Source organism: Astyanax mexicanus, chromosome 4, assembly GCF_023375975.1.
Source record: "Astyanax mexicanus isolate ESR-SI-001 chromosome 4, AstMex3_surface, whole genome shotgun sequence".
In the NCBI taxonomy this organism is placed as follows: domain Eukaryota; kingdom Metazoa; phylum Chordata; class Actinopteri; order Characiformes; family Acestrorhamphidae; genus Astyanax; species Astyanax mexicanus.
The window spans coordinates 45869810-45889927 of NC_064411.1; the positions used below are offsets into that span (position 1 = coordinate 45869810).

At 38.5% G+C, this 20118-nt stretch overlaps 1 protein-coding gene across 1 annotated transcript; it reads left to right on the forward strand.

Moving 5' to 3' along the window:
* The first annotated feature begins 960 nt into the window (after positions 1-960).
* twsg1a (twisted gastrulation BMP signaling modulator 1a) lies at positions 961-19142 on the forward strand. The gene is made up of 5 exons (XM_022678966.2): positions 961-1118; positions 2594-2736; positions 12187-12286; positions 15213-15470; positions 17293-19142. The coding sequence occupies exons 2-5, from the start codon at positions 2605-2607 to the stop codon at positions 17472-17474; spliced, it is 672 nt and encodes a 223-aa protein (XP_022534687.1). The 5' UTR covers positions 961-1118; positions 2594-2604; the 3' UTR covers positions 17475-19142.
* The last annotated feature ends 976 nt before the right edge of the window (positions 19143-20118 follow it).

Below are 20118 nucleotides of genomic sequence, written 5' to 3' on the forward strand. Positions count from 1 at the left end.
TTGGAGATGCCCAAAAGGACACTTGGAGATACTCAAAAGGACACTTGGAGATGCCCAAAAGTACATTTGAAGATACTCAAAATGACACTTGGAGATGCCCAAAAGGACACTTGGAGATACTCAAAAGGACACTTGGAGATGCCCAAAAGTACACTTGGAGATACTCAAAAGGACACTTGGAGATACTCAAAAGGACACTTGGAGATGCCCAAAAGGACACTTGGAGATACTCAAAAGGACACTTGGAGATGCCCAAAAGTACATTTGAAGATACTCAAAATGACACTTGGAGATGTCCAAAAGGACGCTTGGAGATGCTCAAAAGGACACTTGGAGATGTCTAAAGAAATTCTTGGAGATGCCCAAAAGGATGCTGCTTGAACTCACCAGAAAGACACTTGGAGATCTCCAAGAGGACACCTGGAGGTGGCCAGGTAGGTGTAGTGTGTTTAGTCAGGCAGGCTGGTGTTTGGACAGGTGGGTGTTTTGGCAGGTGGGAGAGTGTTTGGGTGGTCAGGCAGACGGAAGTTTGAGTGGGCAAACGGTCGTTTATGCTTGTGGAATGATGCTTGGGCGGGCAGGAGACAGGGAGGCTGCTGAGTACATAACAATATTACATTTGTTTATTCTATTATATTCATGTTATATTAAATTGGATTTATTATTTATATCATATATAAAATTTCCCACCGACTGTTTTAACCAGCCTACTCTTATACAGTGGGTGCTTGTTAACCAGTTTGGTCATTGTGAACCTGCTTGTTGAACAGTATATTTTCGCTTTTGTAAAATTAAAATTTACTCTTATTATGAAGGCAAGAAAAGAAGCTGTTAACTTTGTAGGAGGTAATCTGGCCCAGGAAGCAGATTTACTGCGGAGTTCAGTCTGTGCCCTAGTGCACTAGGATACTTAAGTGAACGAACGCGCATATTGGGACGCGGCCGCAGAGGCTCGGCGTCTTTAAGAAGAAGCTGTCTCGCGCGCTGCTCGCAGTGCAGGGAGTGCCTCTTCTGGCCGAACTCCCGGAGAGCTCCTACCCAACACCGGCCCGGACAAAGAGCAGAACCGAGACCGAGAGAAAGAGCGGGGAGAGAAAGTGCTGGTCCGGATACTCGCGGTAAGAGTTCTTTTGTTTTTAATAGTTTTTGGATTTAGGGAATTTTGAACTTTCCACACTCTGAACTCTAAGACTTCAGTAATGCTCCACTGTACTCAACACTGCAGCGATACTGCTCTTCATACACTCCAGTCTGAACATCAGAAACTTTGTGATTCTCTCAGGTGACCTTTATTTAACTTAAATAACTTAAATTGATGGACATTTCATAACATTTAAACACATTAAACTACAATGTGTTGAAATGTGTTGTCCAATGTAACCATATGTTTGTCTGTTTTAACTAAACATATATACAGTACTAGCCAAAAGTTTGGACCCATCTTCTCGTTCAATGTTTTTCTTTATTTCTTTATTTATTTTATTTTCTACACTGTAGAATAATATTAAAGACATGAAAACAATTAAGGGACACATATGAAATTACGTAAACAGTAAACAGTAAAAAAAAAGTGTTTGTCCTCCACAATCTCCTGACCCCACAGCATGAAGGAAAAGCAGCAACTATTGTTCAGCACCTCCAGAAACTCATTTAAGATGCTGAGAAAACTAATCCAGGTAACTCTCCCTCATAAAGACACTGAGATTAAGATACCAAGAGTGTGCAGGTCTGTCCTTAAAGATAAATGCTCTTCTTAGAAGAATCTAAAAAAAGTATAAGACATATTCTAGTTTGTTATACAGTCTTCAATATTAAATTTACAATGTAAAAAAAACATAACAAGAAAGAAAACACATTGAATGTTATGAAGAGATGTGTCCAAACTTTTGACTGGTACTGTACTTTTCTAAGAAATTTTTTTTTATTCATTTTTAATGAAATTACAATAACACACACCTGAGTTTTTTTTAACCCCATTATACCATCCAATTAACCTTCTATAAAATGAATATTCAGTTCCTTTTAACATAATCAGTGAGGAAATGACACTGCATATGTCTCTTAAAGGACAACAACAGCAAGTGACACTTTTTTCAAACTTAAATTCCATGTTTTCTATTGTCAGGTGGAGATGTCAGGCTCAATATATATTTATTCTGCTATATGGGGAAAAATGCAAAAATAGCAAACAATTGTTTAGGGAACAAAAAATGTTTTAGAAAATTACATTTTTACAATTGTACAACTAAATACCATCTATACCATCATCTTATACAATTTTAATGTTACTTAATTTTACAGTTAAATAGATCTGTACTGTATACTGGGTTATCAAGGCAGCAAATATTTAAGATAAGGCAAAGTGATCCAGACTAGTACTAGCAAATGCCATCATGGAACAACAAGCTAACATGAACTGTTTTATTCTATACCGTACTGACTCCTGTCAGCAGCTAATACGTTCAGTATCCTCAACCTGGCAACCTGCTTCATGTCTGGGGAAGTGGGGGCAGAGCAGACGTCTATCAAAAGTGATTTGAATTTCAAAAACACTCCAAAGTTCATATCAGTCATTTGTTTCCTGGTGTTGTAGGTGCTGGAGTGATGAGGATGAGGGCTGTGTTCTTCCTCATCTCAGCCTGTGCCTCCCTCCTCTTCCTCCTGTCCCTTATCAGCGTTTCCTCTGCCTGCAACAAAGCCCTCTGCGCCAGCGACGTCAGCAAGTGTCTCCTACAGGTGAGTTACAGAGCTTCAGGATTAGCAGGGTTTAAGTTAGGGGAGAAGATAAGACTGATGTAGATTCAAAGCTTAGAATACCATACTGACCACCAACAACCATATAGGTACACTTAGTATACCATACCAACCATCTACAGTAGCCCCTACCACACAGGTGCATTCAAAAGAACCATAATGATCATCTTTGTCCAACCATATAGGTACACTTTGCATACCATACCAACCACCTACAATATAGGTACACTTAGAATACCATACCAACCACCTACAATATAGGTACACTTTGCATACCATACCAACCACCTACAATATAGGTACACTTAGAATACCATACCAACCACCTACAATATAGGTGCACTTAGACTACCATATCAACCCTCCTCGCCTTCTCCATATAGGTCCACATAGAATATCATACCAACCATCTTTCCCCTTCTCCATATAGATGCACTTAGAATACCATACCAACCACCTACAAAATACAGACACTTAGAATGCCATATCAACTACTGACAATATAGATACACTAAGAATACTATACTAGCCTTCTTTCCCCCTCTACCTATAGTTGAACTTAGAATACCATAACAACCATCTTGCCCCTGCTCCATATATGTGCACTTAGAATACCATACCAACCATCTTTCCCCTGCTCCATATGGGTGCACTTAGAATACCATACCAACCATCTTTCCACTGCTCCATATAGGTGCACTTAGAATACCATACCAACCACCTTTTACCCTACTCCATATAGGTCCATTTAGAATACCATACCAACCATCATTCCTCTTCTCCATATAGGTCCACGTAGAATATCATAGTGACCATTTTTCCCCTTCCCCATATTGATGCACGTAGAATACCATACCAACCATCTTTCCCCTTCTCCATATTGGTGCACTTAGAAGACCATACCAGCCATGTTTTACCCTACTCCATATAGGTCCATTCAGAATACCATACCAACCATCTTTCCCCTGCTCCATATAGGTGCACTTAGAATATCATAACAACCATCTTTCCCCTTCTCCATATAGGTCCATTTAGAATACCAACCATCTTTCCCCTGCTCCATATAGGTTCACTTAGAATACCATACCAACCATCTTTTCCCTGCTCCATATAGGTTCACTTAGAATACCATACCAACCATCCTTTCCCTGCTCCATATAGGTGCACTTAGAATACCATGCCAACCCTCTTTCCTCTTCTCCATATAGGTTCACTTAGAATACCATGCCAACCATCTTTCCTCTTCTCCATATAGGTCCACGTAGAATATCATAGTGACCATATTTCCCCTTCTCCATATTGGTGCACTTAGAGTACCATACCAACCATCGACAATATAGGTACACTAAGAATACTATACGAGCCATATTTCCCCTTTTCAATAAAGGTCCACTTAGAGTACCATACCAACCACCGGCAGTATGGGTACACTAGGAACACCATACCAGCCATCTTTCCCCTTCTCCACATAGCTCCACATAGAATACCTTATCAACCGTCTTTCCCTATTCTCTATATAGGTCCACTTAGAATACCATACCAACCATCTACAATAAATGAAACCTAGCATTCCAACAACTCCCTGTGTATTCGCAATTATGACTGCACCTGTAGACCAGCAGGCACATACTGGTACAGAGAGTGGTTCTTTTACTGGTTTATGTGAGAGGATCATGCAGTGAGTTTCTGTTTCTGCAGGCTGTGTGCACTGACAGTATCTCCTGAGTAAAAGAGCCGTGCTGTGGTTGCTGTGGCTGAGCGACTATCAGTCCTGATTGTAATCTCCCCCTCTCTTATTCCCTCAGAGGTTTGCTGGCTCCAGTTTGATTATAGTACTGATAATCCAGGACTTTTATTTCATGCTCTTTCTCTCTCTGCATGAGAAGAATGGCTCTCACTTTCCCCTATTTCCCCTGCATGAAACAAAAGAAGCATTAGTGTTCCCCTCCAAGTGTGTTGAACAGTATGCAAAGCTAATGACAGTGTTTTTATTCACATTGCTTGGGCTAGATGGCTATAAAGCCCCTAGCACCATCCATTTCTTGGATGAGTTGGGGTTGAGGTGGTTTGGGAACATCCAACATACTGACTTCACAAACACTTTTCACTGAATGCAATCAAATCCTCACAGCAATGCTAAAAAGCTAGTGAACATTTTTGGAAGTAGAGACAGTTACTCCAGCAAAAGCAGATTAAACTTGTCCTTAATGCCTTACAATTTGGAAGCAGGGCCCATATACTTTTGTCTATATAGTATATATCTATTGTAAACATACTTTAATACATAATTACTTATCATATTGTATTTTTAAAATGGATACTTTACAAGAGAAGAAGAAAAAACTAATTTAAATGTTGGTAGATGTAAAAAATATTTGGAGTACTTTGGAGCATTTCCATTGGTCCATTCATCATAGTAGTGGTGGGCGATATGGCCTTAAAACAATATCCCAATATTTCATGGTATTTTCACAATACTCTTGGCGATATGACAAAACACTGAATTAAAAAATATTTCTAGAATACACTACTGCAAAATAATGAAAATTACATTTCATTATTGCATATGATATGATATGGCACACCTCTAACTGAGCTATTAAAAATAAAAAAATGTATCAGATTTGTAACAGAAGTCAATGATCCAGAATGTCATGACACTAATAATGCACTCCATATACCTCCATATATTCTGGATTAAAGTAAAATAAATGATACTGGACAGAAATAATCTGTCTCTAGTAGATATATAATGAGAAATGAGAACAGTGTGAACCTGATGTGATAATTAGGGGTGAGTGATATGGCACCATATTTCAGGGTATAATATTATTTACGATATTCAAAAATGTTATCAATGTGCCAGATCTCTGTTATCTCTAATCTCTGTTATCTAAGTCTAATAAACTTGAGTAAAAATAAAAGTGCCCTATCAAAAAAGTGACTCAAGTAGAAGTACCACACTTAAGAAGTACTATTAATAAGTATTCAACATTTTTAACAAGTAGTAAAATTCAATTTATTTATTTTTTTTATTTTAAAAGTGGAAGTAGGAGAAATAATACTCTAGTAGATACAGATACAGCACATAAGTATCTTAGTACTATACATCTCTGCTTATCCCTCATAGGTTTCTGGCTCCCACACAGTGGCTGCCCACCCATCTAGGCACATGTGGTCACAATATCACTGTGTATGTGTTAACTAGTGTGTGTGTGTGTGTGTGTGTGTGTGTGTGTGTGTGTGTGTGTATGGATGGGTTAAAGGCAGAGGTTTCATCTGTATGTCCAGCTCAAACATGATGAATGTGGTTGTTTGATTCTTTTGTAAAAAAAAATAAAAAAACAATATTTTGTCCAAAAATGTTTGCAGATCCTTACAGATCCTTAAAACACAACTACAACTCATGATTGGTGCACTGATAGTAAGGATATTTAAGAGCTAAACATTGCAAAACTTCAGCACTGCAACTGCCCCCACCACCCGTGTCCAGCTCCTGCTATTAACTACCCTCATGTTGTTTTTACAGAGAACTCAGGAGAGAAAGAGAGAGAGGTTTGGGGAGGGGGAGGGAAGATAGGGAAGGTGAAAGGGGATTTGGTGGCTCCTGGTGGTCTCGCAGGTCCAGTCAGTCTGGGGGGCTAATTGGCTGGGGACCGAGATTCAGAGAGATCCAGGAGTTTAGAGAAGGATTTGCCTGAGCGAAGAAAGCCAGAGGGAGAACAAGAGACAGAGAAAGAGAGCAACTCCACTGGGACGGCTGTTTTCTCTTATTGCTGTGTGTGTGTGTGTGTGTGTGTGTGTGTGTGTGTGTGTGTGTGTTTCCAGCTGGATATGCTCAGCCCCTGTGTGTGTGTGTGTGTGGGTTGGGTGGTGTTCATTTAAAGAGTCACAGATGAATGGTTTGTGGGGCACGGCAGCGCGAGTCCTCTCAGGGGAAACCACTTTCTCAGGCCTGCTGCTCTGCTAGTGTTCACTCCCTCCTAGTGCACACTTCATTTGTGCTGCTAGTGCACACTTCATTTGTGCTGCTAGTGCACACTTCATTTGTGCTGCTAGTGCACACTTCATTTGTGCTGCTAGTGCACACTTCATTTGTGCTGCTAGTGCACACTTCATTTGTGCTGCTAGTGCACACTTGGCTGTAGTAAAATTTTCTACGTGGTACTTTTAACTTATACTCTTTCAAGTTTTACTTAATATTTTCCAAAAGATTGTTCTGAAGATTTGATGTTGATTGATATTAAAAATAATAAATGAATATACTGAAAAAATGACTTGGCTGTGACAAAATCTCCTACATGGTACTTTTAACTTATTATCTTCAAAGTTTTACCTAATATTTTACAAAAGACTTTCCTTAAGATTTGATGTTTATTGATTTTAAACTAATAAATATACCAAAAAACTTACCCACATTGTAAAATGGGCTGATTTAAAATCTCTGAAACTGTGATGTAACAGTCTTGGGTAGTTATATTATATTTTGGCACGAGTTAGGGATTTAGGGAATAGGTGGCGTGGTGATCACCCAACAGTGATCGTCTGCAGTAGGTGGTAATTATCGTGACCTGCAGCATCTGGCTAGAATTTTCAGAGAGAACAGACAAATGTTCTGTAAGGCTTGATCCACCCCAGAACAGCTCATAGTAGCTATGAGCTAAAGGTGAGGTACTGACATGTTTAATTGTGATGAAATCTGAGACTTAATACCTTTTTTTGTGTGTCTCTGATGCTCCTGACATGAAGCAGTGTTCTCCACTGCAAACCACATGTGAGAGTCTAAGCTGTTATCAAAGGATATTCAGTGTGTGTGTGTGTGTGTGTGTGTGTGTCTGCGTGTGTGTGGGCATCCGCACATTCGTATTTGGGCGTGTGAGTGAATATATGTGTGTCTGTAATGACAGTGTGCGTCAGATCTCTGTCGGCATGTTGTGTTTATGGTTAGCATGTGGAGAGCTTAACAAAATGGAGAGAGAGAAGGAAAGAGAGGGAAAGAGAGAGAGAGAGAGAGAGAGAGAGCATATTGTGAAATAGAGCTGTAGTGTTCTGGGCTCCAGGTGTTTGCTTTTCTTCTCCCTCTCCTACACTCCCCCCAACTAAAAGCTGTGACCTACCTCTTTATGGAATGCTCTCTACCTCCCCCCTTCATTACCTTGCACCGGTCTCACTCTCTCTCTCTCTTTCTCTCTCTCTTTTTCTCTTTCTCCCCACCCTCCCTTCCTCCCCACATGTCATCAGTATCAAAGCAGTGTTCCTCACTCTCTCTTTAATCTTCTTGCATGGCAGGAGAAGAAAGCCTGCCTCTACATAACATGAACACACACACACACACACACACACACACACACACACACACACACACACACACACACACACACACACACACACACACACACACACACTCAATGCCAACAGTAAAAAAGTGTGGACATGTGAGGAAAGCTAGCTCCTTTCTTTGTTCGTTTGCAAAAACTCAACACACTGCAAAAATCTAAATCTTAGCAAGTAAAATTATCTTATTTTAAGGCAATAAATCTTATTTTTTCTCTAATAAGAATTTTTGTCTTACTTAGTTAGTGTAAGAGTAAGATTATTTTACTTATTTTATGAATAATTATTTTATTCAATCTTGCTTAGAATTTCAAAATGAGTACAAAAAGTCACCAGTCAAGTTATTCTGATCTGTGTGGGATTTAGGGCCCATTTAGGAATTATTTGAAACTGGGCAGGTGTGATGTGGTCTCTTTTCAGAGCGGATGAATCCGATTCCAAGTTATGTTTAGTTAGAGAGAGAGAGAGAGAGAGAGAGCATGCTAAGTCTTTAGTCAGAAACTTCACTATGAGTGAATGAGCTACTAAGGCCTGAGGTTCCTCTTCTGAAGTCTCCATTGCTCCACCAGCTGCTCGTGTTCAGTAAAACTGAGCCAGATCCTCTTTTAGAGGCTGTACGTGTGATGTAAGTAGAAAAAGAAGTGTGACATAGACAGAAGAACTCACGCAAAAAGCAACTAGACACCCCAGTTTTTAGAATGAATATATTAGGCTGAGCAGGGATGGTGTGTGGACTTGCTGTGTAGACTTTTTGGACTTTTTTTTCTAAAAAATAACTGCACTACTGACAATTATGCCTGTTTCAGTACAAATGTTATTGACTTTAAGAGTATTCTGAATCTTTTTCTTGGTGAATCAGTGTTGGTTGCCCAGAGTGAGCTCAAACTACTGATTTTAAGGAGTGTAATGGTTGCTTTCTTTGTCAGTTATGACACGATAGCAACATTCTATATCTATAAACATTTAAAGTTTGTTTTGAAAAGAAATTAAAATGACCTACTATGAGATTAGTTGTTTTTGTTTGGTGTCTGTTGGTTCTTTGAGTACCAATGAGTTTATCAGTCACTACCTGTGTTAGAGTTTTTTTCGGTTACCTGGAGCAGTGTTTTCTATATTTCTCTGCAGTAATAAAAGTAATAAAATATTTATCTACTACTGTTATACTGTGTAAGGCAGTCACAAAATTTATCACAATATACACATGTATAGATGTATAGTTGTTTATAGTGTTCATATATAATCATTGTATTTTATTTGTAAAGTTACTTCCAAATGTTAACTGTTGTTAGTTTTTTTTTTTTTGTCAGCACAGTTTTTTTTTTTTTTGCTCAATTTGAATCCCCTCATCATGGAGGAGCAATGCTAGCCTTGTTAGCAATGTTAGCAGATGTCACATAATTGGCAGTTAGCATTCCCCTGCAAATTATTTAGGTTAACCAATAGCATTTCTTTAGCACTGGCATAACTACAATCGGACTGGAGTACTTTTACCTTCACAGTGTTGGTTGCAATGTGTGATTTGAGGGTGTGCTAAGGGTGGGTATAGGGACACATGCTCACTCATTGTTTCTTTCACAGTTAAGAGTACCAATAGAGTATCTGAATGCATTAATTAGAAGGTGTGTACCCAAATATTAATATTGTAGACATGCTGTGTGTCTTTTTAAAGGCCATACACAACTCCAGGCCCAGCATGCTTAAGTCAGAGCCCACATTAATGATCACAAAGTCACCCTACAAATCTAGTGGCCTCCTCTACTGGAGGGGTGAAGGATTAGTCTCTAAAAGCATGCCTGCAGTTTTTGGATGAACTGAATGTAAACTTGTTGGCTTTAATGGTCTTAAATGGTAGCTGACTCTCATTTTCCTTTGTTCAGTCACATACTGTTTTTACTTCAGTCTAAATAACAGTGAGTGTGAATTGCTATTAGGTATTTTGGTCACATAAATGCTTGATTGGTGATAATTCTGGCAACCAGTCAGGCCAAGGAAGTGTTGCAGTCTGGCAGAGACAGTCCTGTTATAACCCTTGCTGTGTGTGGGCGAGCATTATCCTGCTGAAAAAAATGCTAGTTGGAAGCTCTGTCGTGAGTGACCTGAGCTGCTAGTGTCCCTCCTATCACTACTAGGGGTGACTGATGGTCACATGCTATGGCTTCCCAAATCATCACAACAGTGTTAAATTGTGCTCATCCCAAGACCTCCCTACTCAAACCTGTCTAATGTAAGTTCCCAAATAGAACTTGGTTTTTAGTCCTGGTTTCTCGTGCATGTCCCCCCTGCAGACGAGACACTGGTGCTAATGAAGCTGGAATGGCAGACAGAGGCCCTCAGATCTGAAGGGACTGAAAGAATGTTCAAAATCACAAACAGGCTAACATTAGCAAAACATCATTTACTGAGAATCTTCAAAGACCTGCGCTCATTCACTTCATCTGGAAGCTGCTTTCCTCCTGCCCTCAACTACTGAAGCACAGAACACACACAATCTCTCTCTCTGTCTCTATCTCTCTACCTGTCTCTCTCTCACTCTGTCACTCAGTCCCTCCTCTCTCTCTTTTTCACTCCTTTCTCTCATTCACTTTAACTCATCTACTCTTCTCACTTTCTCACTCTTTTCTGTCTCTCACTCCCTCACTAACTCTCCTCTCTTTCTCACACTTTTGTCTCTTACTCACTCTCCTCTCTTTTCTGTCTCTCACTCACTCTCCTTGCTTTTCTCACTCTTTTCTGTCTCTCACTTACTCCCTCACTCACTCTCCTCTCTTTCTCACTATTTTCTCTCTCAATCACTCTCCTTGCTTTTCTCACTCTTTTCTGTCTCTCACTTACTCCCTCACTCACTCTCCTCTCTTTGTCACTATTTTCTCTCTCACTCACTCTCCTTGCTTTTCTCACTCTTTTCTGTCTCTCACTTACTCCCTCACTCACTCTCCTCTCTTTCTCACTATTTTCTCTCTCAATCACTCTCCTTGCTTTTCTCACTTTTTTTTGTCTCTCACTCACTCTCCTTGCTTTTCTTACTCTTTTCTGTCTCTCACTTACTCCCTCACTCACTCTCCTCTCTTTCTCACTCTTTTCTGTTCTCACTTACTCCCTCACTCACTCTCCTCTCTTTCTCACTCTTTTCTCTCTCTCTTTTCACACTCTCTTACTCACTCTCCTTGCTTTCTCACTCTTCTCTCTCACTCACTCTCACTCACTCTTCTCTTGTTATCTTTTTCTCACTCAGACATTCATTCTTTTCTTTCTCATTTTTTTCTATCTCTGTCTTGCTAACTTACTCACTTACTCTCATGTCTTTCTCACTCTTTTCTGCCTCACTTACTTACTCTTACTCACTCTTCTCGCTGTTTCTCACTGTTTTTGTCTCTATTACTCACTTGTCTCTTTCTCTCACTCTTTCCTCTTATCTTTTTCTCTCAGTCACTTATTCTTTTCTTTCTCACGCTTTTCTATCTCTGTCTTGCTGACACATTCACTCACTCTCTCAAACTTCTCTCTTACTTAGTCACTTTTCTATCAATACTATTCTCTCATACTTTTTTTTTAACTCTTTTTAACTCTTTTTTATTTTTCTCAGTCTGTCTGTCTCACTCGCTCTTTCTTTCTGTTTATTTTTCTTTTTGCTTGCCACTCCCTTACTCACTCTGTTCTCTGTGTCCTAGGTTCTGTTCACGTCTCTTACTGGGTGATTTGTTTTTTTTTCAGCTGTGGGACAGTTTTTTTCTTTTATTTCCTTCATATTTGACCTTTGTATAAACAGGCTAGAGTTACACTGATATTTCCACATCTGTGTGTTTTTTCTGCAGCAGACTCTCCCCGGGTTTCTCCAGCCTCCCTCTGGACTCTTTTATTCCTCTATAGCAGCTTGTGGAGCTGCTGATGTTTGTCTTTCCTGTAAGCGTGTAATTCACAGTGACACAGCCGGCGTTTTGTAGGGATGGATGGTTTGTGTGGAGGGCTGTGTTTATGTGCTGAAGTGCATGCGTCGCTCACTGGCCTTTAAAATGCTCTCAACCTTTCCATTTTGTGTATGTTGCTGCATAAATTCATCCCTGTGTGTGTGTGTGTGTGTGTGTGTGTGTGTGTGTGTAGGGCCTGTGCCAGTGCCGACCTTCAGAGGGAAACTGTTCCTGCTGTAAGGAGTGTATGCTGTGTTTGGGCACACTGTGGGAGGAGTGCTGCGACTGTGTGGGTGAGTCCATAATAATAATAATAGTAATAATCATAATGAACAATCTTACATACACTGCCTGACCTAAAAAAGTCTCCAACTGGATTAAAGTAAGTAAATGATGTGGGGTTGCTGCTGCAGTTTGTCTGCAGGTTTAGGTTCAGCAACAGTATGTGCTGAAAGAATGAGGTCAGCTGACTACCTGAATATACTGAATATAGACCAGGTTACTCCATCAATAGATTTTTTCTTCCCTGATGACACGGGCATATTCCAAGATGACAATGTCAGGATACATGGTGCTGGAATTGTGAAAGAGTGATTCAGGGAGCATGAGATCATCATTTACACACATGGATTGAGAGAGTTCACCACAGAGTCCAGACCTTAACCTCATTGAGAATCTTTGGGATGTGCTGGATGGAGAAGAGAGGCTTTGTGCAGCGGTCAGACTTTATCATCATCAATGCTGCTGCAAGATCTTGGTGAAAAATTAATGCAACACTGGATTGAAATAAATCTTATGACTTTGCAGAAGCTTATCGAAACAATGTCACAGTGAATGCCTGCTGTAGTCAAAGCTAAAGGCAGTGTATATGAACATTAATAACAAAGAACTCACAATATAGACATGATCTGTTCCCACATTCCTCTGTGGAATATCTGTATCCAAGCTCTTCATAAGGTTTTTGTTCACGGGGCATTCAGCTACAGTGAAGCTCCTCAGTAAACTTTGTTGTTTTGACCCAGTTTTACACAGTGTTCACAAACAGTAGGTGTTCTAGTTGTGTCCTCCTACATTTAAAAGACCCACAAAATAAAGCCAGTATGGAAAAATAAATAGAATAGAATCTGTTCTGCTATTCTACATGGGCAGTTTGCTGGCATAGTGGTACAGTGAGCAGTGGGGCTGCTTCGGATTGGGCCGCAGTGCCAGCTCATTCTCTCCTGACAGGTTAGAGGGTGAGAGCTGAGAGGAACCAGATGCTTCTATTCTGCTGTTGAGTAATAGTTTGAAGAGAAGTGCCAGTTCCTTTAACCTGTGAGGCCTGAGATGAACTCTGTGTTTTTATTAAAGTAATATGTAGCTTTATGTTGTGTAAAGCCTTGTGAATATATTGTACTGAAGTGAGCATTTATCAGGCTGCACAACACTTACGAATGCCTTTCATGGGACCTGAAATAAACCTACAGTGAATGCAATGCTTTGAGTCAGAATTTGCTTCTACATTTTCTCTATCGTGCCAGTTTCTAGTTCGCTGTGCTCCATAATTAACTAAAATAATTTGGATTGCACTAAATATTTGGCATACAAAATATTTTTTTATAAAATAGAACTATAAGAAGCACTTTCAGAAGTGTAGCCAAACGAGTTAAAATAATGAATAATTCATACTGAACAATGGCTAATTTAGTTTAAGTCATATTGTAGCATTTCCTCTAATGTTAGGATTGTTTTCAACAGCAGCAAGCACAAGCTCCAGTCTCTCCTGCCTGGCTCACAGCCACATTGTGTGTAAGAGCACTGCAATGTGAGGGAGAGCCATCAAACAGCAGGATCATTTTTGCGCTCTACTCAAATAAATTCAATTAAATAAAGCGTTCAGCATCGCTAATCACCCATGGTATCTGTTTACTGCTTCTTCACAAACTAGCTGTTTTCCAGCTGAACAGGACTAGGATAATAATTTAGCTAAACTAACTTAGCTTTAGCTAGAAAAGTTTAGAAAGCTGTTGATTATATATTGCTATGGCAAAATCTTGCAAAAAAAAATGTCAAAAAAATTTGCTTTAGCATTTGTTTGTTTACCAAAAGACTGGCTGCCTTTCTCCCTGTAAATTTTACTTACATGCGATTTGAGTAGCATTACCTAGGAAAATGTATGATTAGAATAGCAGTTCTGAGGTAAATTTACAATTAGACTAGCACCACTTAGGTAAATGTATGATTAGAGTATTAGTTCTGAGGTATATTTACAATTAGACTAGCACTATTTAGGGAAATGTATGAATAGGACAGCAGCTCTGAGGTAAATTTACAATAAGAGCAGCACTACAGATATACAGTAAATATATGATTAGAACAGCAGTTCTGAGGTAAATTTTATGATTGGAGTAGCCATGTAAATATATGATTATGCTAAGAGTAGCACTACTGAGGTAAATATATGATTAGGACAGAAGCTCTGAGATAAAGTTACATTTAGAGTAGCACTAGTAGTTAAAAAAGTTCAGTCAACCTTTGGCCAAATGTTTTATTTTGACCAAACATTTTCGTTTTGTTGCATTTATAAAAATAAATGATAAATTGTGAACTCCTATCATCAGGTGGTGCCACAGTTGGCTACTTGTCAGTGCTGGCGTCTGTCTGCTGATGTAACAAGAGTAAATGGCAGTTAGTGCTGTGCTATAAGCGTATTTAACATTATCTGATTTGGGAGAAGCGAATGCTAGCCCTGACCCTCCCAGCACTATCAGCATCATGTGATATGGGGCGTCCTATCTAGTGGGTGGGAATGGGAAAGGACTAATTCAGGGAGAAAATTGGGGGTGCAGGCTTGTGGTTGAGGATGTTTATTTGGCTTCATATTACATATTGTTTAAAGATATAAAATTAATTGTAATAAATCTGTAATAATAAGACACAATTGGGTCCAAATATTTTTTCAAAGCACTGTCAACTTTAAATAAATAAAAAAACCTATGCAGACGCAGCTCATCTTATCTCTGTAGAGAAGCATTCCTAATACTAAAACACTATAACTGACTTAAGGTGTTAAATTATTGCAGGGAACTGACAGGGACCGACTTCTTGAAAAGGATAAATGTTTCCTAAACTTTTGACTAGAACTGCGCATTCTAAGGGGATTTTTTTTCGTAATGTGCTAAATATAGACGGTGAGATTAATAATTCAGGTACTACTTCATCTCTTCCTGTCTGATGTAGGCATGTGCAACCCCAGGAACTACAGCGACACCCCGCCTACTTCTAAAAGCACGGTTGAAGAACTCCACCGACCAATCCCGTCACTCTTCAGAGCGCTCACCGAGGGCGACACCCCCATCAACATGATGGTAGTGTCTTTCCCTGTGGCTGACGAGCTTTCCCATCACGAGAACCTGGTGTCCTTCCTGGAGACGCTGGAAGAACAGCACCAGAACGTCACATTGCCTGGCAGCAGCATCCATGGCAACTATGACAAAGGTACAAGTATATATAAAAAATATATATATATACATATTTATATATATATATATTTGCAAAATTTTAAAAGAGCCCATATCCTGGATAGATTTATTTTATCATTAATGCACTGTTGGGATGCAGTGAACATTTGAAACTCAACAAGGAGTGTGGGAGGGAGCCAGCAGGGAGAGCTGAAGAACTCTTTGTTTGAGTTCATTTCCCTTTTGTGTTAATCACTTTTTACACAAAGTTTACTACCTCTTTATAAACTGCCTATTTTACAGCTGAAAGACATGAGCTGTACAGAGCTTGTATAGTACCATTAGTGGAGCTCTCCTAGTCTCAGAATTAGCTTGTTTGCCCAGAGACTTGCTGTAAGATGCTTCGTGCTTGTGCTTGTGATGTCCAGACATTGCGTTCTGAGTCACCAGTCACACAAGAAGGATGAGAGGATGGATGTAAATGCAGATAAATTAAATTTAATATAATGAAACAAGTTAAACAAAAGCAAAGTCAAACAAAACTAAGAAAACAATAATACTAGAACAAGAATCAAAACCAAACTTGACACATACACAGCAAAGTAGCACACAAATTTAAGTAGCATGCTTAAATACACGAGGAGGGTGAGGAACACCTGGAACCGGTAAATGAGGCGGCGGGGTTACAAACAAGACACAAGGTGACAACACTAATGGCTAGGACGGAGATAGGGCGATAACAAAACAATATCATGTACTTAAAAAAGCACATGGCTGGAAGAACAAGACAGAAAAACAGAGGGCAGAAGCACAGAGAACCAAAAGAGGAAAAACACAAGACAGACAGAGGCTAAGGTGTGACACCATCATTGGTGTATATATATGATGGAACCCGTTAGCCAGATTATTCCACCTTTCTCTCTCTGTGTGTCTCGTTTCAAGTTAAATGCCTATGCAGAGTCTTGTATTTGCAATTTCATGACTTTTCACTGCCGCTGCAAAATGTATAGTGTTTTGCAGAACTGTATTGTGCTTTACTGTATTTCTGTCGGAATTAGCTCAATTAAATATTTTTTAATTCTAGTTTTGCAATTGCTTTTTCTTTAAAAAGCATGACAAATATATATGTAGACTATTTAAATTATGCAATAGTTTAAAAAGTTACAAAAGAAAAAAAAAATCAGCAAAAACTTGTGTTTGTTTTTTGGCTTTCTGCCAAATGTTTCATTTTGTTCATTTTGCTGCTTCCCTAGAAATTATAAATGTAAAATGTCCTGTTTTATTGCAGCTTAGTCTGCGTATATGGACTGTATGGAGTATTTCAGTACTTAAAAACAAGTACATTTGTTTTTTTAAGACCTCTATCATTTAACCCTCCTGTTATGTTAATTTGTCAAGAACAGCAATGATGTTGCCAGGTCTAACTTTATTTCTATTTATTCTATCAATATTTTGTGCAGTGGAGTTCCTTACCTCTAACAGGTAATGGTTTCAATTAGGATCATTCACTCATTTTTCATAAAAAAACTTTCATTTTTTCATTTTCAAACTTTTTAATGTTTCACTACTTTATTACTTTTGAAAGACCAACATATATAACAATAGTTTTACATAACATTGAAACATAACATTGTAATTTTGTGGTTGTTGCAAATATGTGAGATGAACCTTTTTTATATTATATGTTGATTAATTACACTAATTAGACGTTTCATACTGAAAAAACTACTTTTAACTATTTTTTTTAGATCTTCAAACTTTAAAACAGGTCAATTGACCCGGGTAATATTGAATTAGTATCACGTTTGATGAGAACATCATGCTTACAGCATCTGCTCTTTTTTCCCCTTCATCTACAGATAACCTGTGCACGGTGGTCTACTTCGACGACTGCTTGTCCATACGGCAGTGCAAGCAGTACTGTGAGTCGATGGGGGCTTCAAAGTACCGCTGGTTCCACAACGCCTGCTGCGAGTGCATTGGGCCTGAGTGTGTGGACTATGGCAGTAAAACTGTCAAATGCATGAACTGTCTCTTCTGAAAGCCCAGAAACAGTCTTTACAGTCTTCACAATGTGGGCTGGCCTTCTTCTCTCTGGGCTTTTGCTGTAGTATTTTGTTGTTTTAACCCTTTAATTATATCGTGGGTGTTGATTTACAAACTGCTCTGATGAGGTAAAAGCAGCATTATTTTATACAGGATCAGATTTTGCTACTCTCTGTTTGGCGAGTAAAAATACTACTCAATACTACACATTGACTTACTGATATTAGGTTGTAGCAGCAGGTTGTTTGCTACAGTTTGATAAGGTTTATCAAATATTGTCAAATTTCCAATTCAATCTAACCAGAAACTGAAGAAAACTTTGTTTTGACTCTTTATGTAAGCCTATGCCTGATCATGCTCATAATGATATTTCTATCCTAATTAACAACAGTTTTATAGGCCCCATAATCGAACCCTGTGGGACTCCAAAACAAAAGAACAAGGTATCAAATAATTCACAACTGTTTCTGCATTAGGATTAACAACTAAAGAATAAACCAAGGGTTAAAAGGGTGGAAATCGCAGGCTCCGAGTGGTCCAGCGGGCTAAGTGCTGCCACTATGATCAGGAGATCGCTGCTTCGAATCCTGTTCATGTAGCTTGCCATCAGCTACAAGAGCCCTGAGAGAGCACAATTGGTTGGTGCCACCATATGGAGTAATAAAGCAGTAACTTTACTAGGTCAGATTGGGGGGTTGTGTCTTAGGAAGTTGGAAGTTAAGAGGGCCTATGTTTTAATAGAAATATCCATATCTGACACCACATATCAATATGATATAATACATTAAAAGCAATAGAATACATTGCAATATTGATATATTGTCCCACCCCTAGTTGCTACATATCATTCATTTTTGTAGTTTAGCTAGTGTGCCAGCCTATGATGTAGCTAATCGAAATCTGGCAGGTTGGCAACAACTATATTAAATTTGACATTATGCTAATGTCAGTTCAAATCCATGACAAAAAACAGTCTGTTTCTATTTATATTTCTACTTTTGTACTGAATACATACTGAATATATATGTATCCTTTACATCAAACTTGCAGACTAAAAAGCACTTACCAACATACAGTACAACACCTTGCAGCACGATAGATACCACCTGGCAACACCGTAGCAACCACCGCTGATGCTATAGCAAATACCTAGCAACACTGAACCACTGAAGCTGCGCAGCTATTTTGCATTAGCTTCAGAAAAAACACTCTTTTAAAAAAATTGTTTACGTATGCATTATGTATGCATTAAAGCATTGTAGGATTTCTGTTTGTGTGTTTCATTGTCTGTTTTATTGTAATTTTGTATGTATTTTGTGTCATTTCTTGGCTAAAAAACGGGCACACTACATTTGTATAAATGCTGTATGCAGTAATTTTGAGAGTATATCGTCGCTGTCATGCAAAAAAAAAAAATCGTATAAACTCCAACTTCATAGATCAATTAAACCTTTTTATTTTTCAATGAAATTATTTAGGTTCATCAGTTAATTCATTAAATTTTTTAACAATATCAAATTACAAAAAAAACGAATTTAAATTGCAAAAATGAAGACAGCGACAATATATTTCTTTGACATGCACTCTCCATTAATGTTAATTGTATTTAGGTTTGCTGGATTATTTGCTGAATTGTTGGAAATAAAGTTAAATTATAAAGTAATTTGTCCTGTTATGTCATTGAACCATAAGATCAATATTCTCTTGTCTGTTTACACTGGTATGTTATTAATTTTACAGCAATAATGTCTTGCATTATTAATAACAAAGCTTACTAATTTCATTCGGTCCTGTGTAAAAAAAAAAGTACTTAGAGGAGAGACTTTCTGAGTTGCAGGTGTTTTATAGCAGAGTACACAGAACTGAACGAAAAGGGAAAAGAGTCAGTTTATTCAGGCTACGCCTTCTGTGTTCTCCTTTTCTTTCTGTCAAACTTCTGAATGTTGCCATGATTAAAGGCAAAGTGACAACCAGCCAAGAGCTCAGGCCACAGACACACCATCTCAGGAATATAGAGCTCTGAAAACAAAATAAGAGACCACCTAAAAATTATGAGTTTCTTTGATTTCACCAAATTGAAAACCTCAGGAATATAATCAAGAGTAAGATGGATGATCAAGCCATCAAATCAAGCTGAACTGCTCAAAATCTTTGCACCAGGAGTATAAAGTGTAAAGTTATCCAAAAGCAGTGTGTAAGACTGGTGGAGGAGAACATGCCAAGATGCATGAAAACTGTGATTAAAACCAGGGTTATTCCCCCAAATATTGATTTCTGAACTCTTAAACGTTAGGAATATTTTTTGAGGTCTGGTGTCGTAGGAATATTACAACATTTCATTTTTTTACTGTAAAAGATGTAATCTTTTTAAAAAGTATTTGTATGATTTTATCATGTTTTTTTTTCTATTTTAGCAAGTATATTTGAAATATGTATGGTATCTAAACTCAGTGCAGGTGTTACAGTCGGTTTAAAATATAAAAATAGATGGGAGCTGTATTTGAACATGCACACTCCTACTACAGACTTGTAGATTTTGCGAAAGTTCCAGAAGTAATGAATGTTTCTCTCGATTATCTTCACATTTTAGATACTACAGCACCATCTGCAGTACAGTATGGGAGTTTCTTATCTGCCCA

Coding starts and splice junctions, on each gene's coding strand:
- twsg1a (XM_022678966.2), top strand. CDS start 2,605: ATGAGGATGAGGGCTGTGTTCTTCCTCATCTCAGCCTGTGCCTCCCTC. Junction 2,737..12,186: donor TCAGCAAGTGTCTCCTACAG/GTGAGTTACAGA, acceptor GTGTGTGTGTAG/GGCCTGTGCCAGTGCCGACC. Junction 12,287..15,212: donor GGAGTGCTGCGACTGTGTGG/GTGAGTCCATAA, acceptor TGTCTGATGTAG/GCATGTGCAACCCCAGGAAC.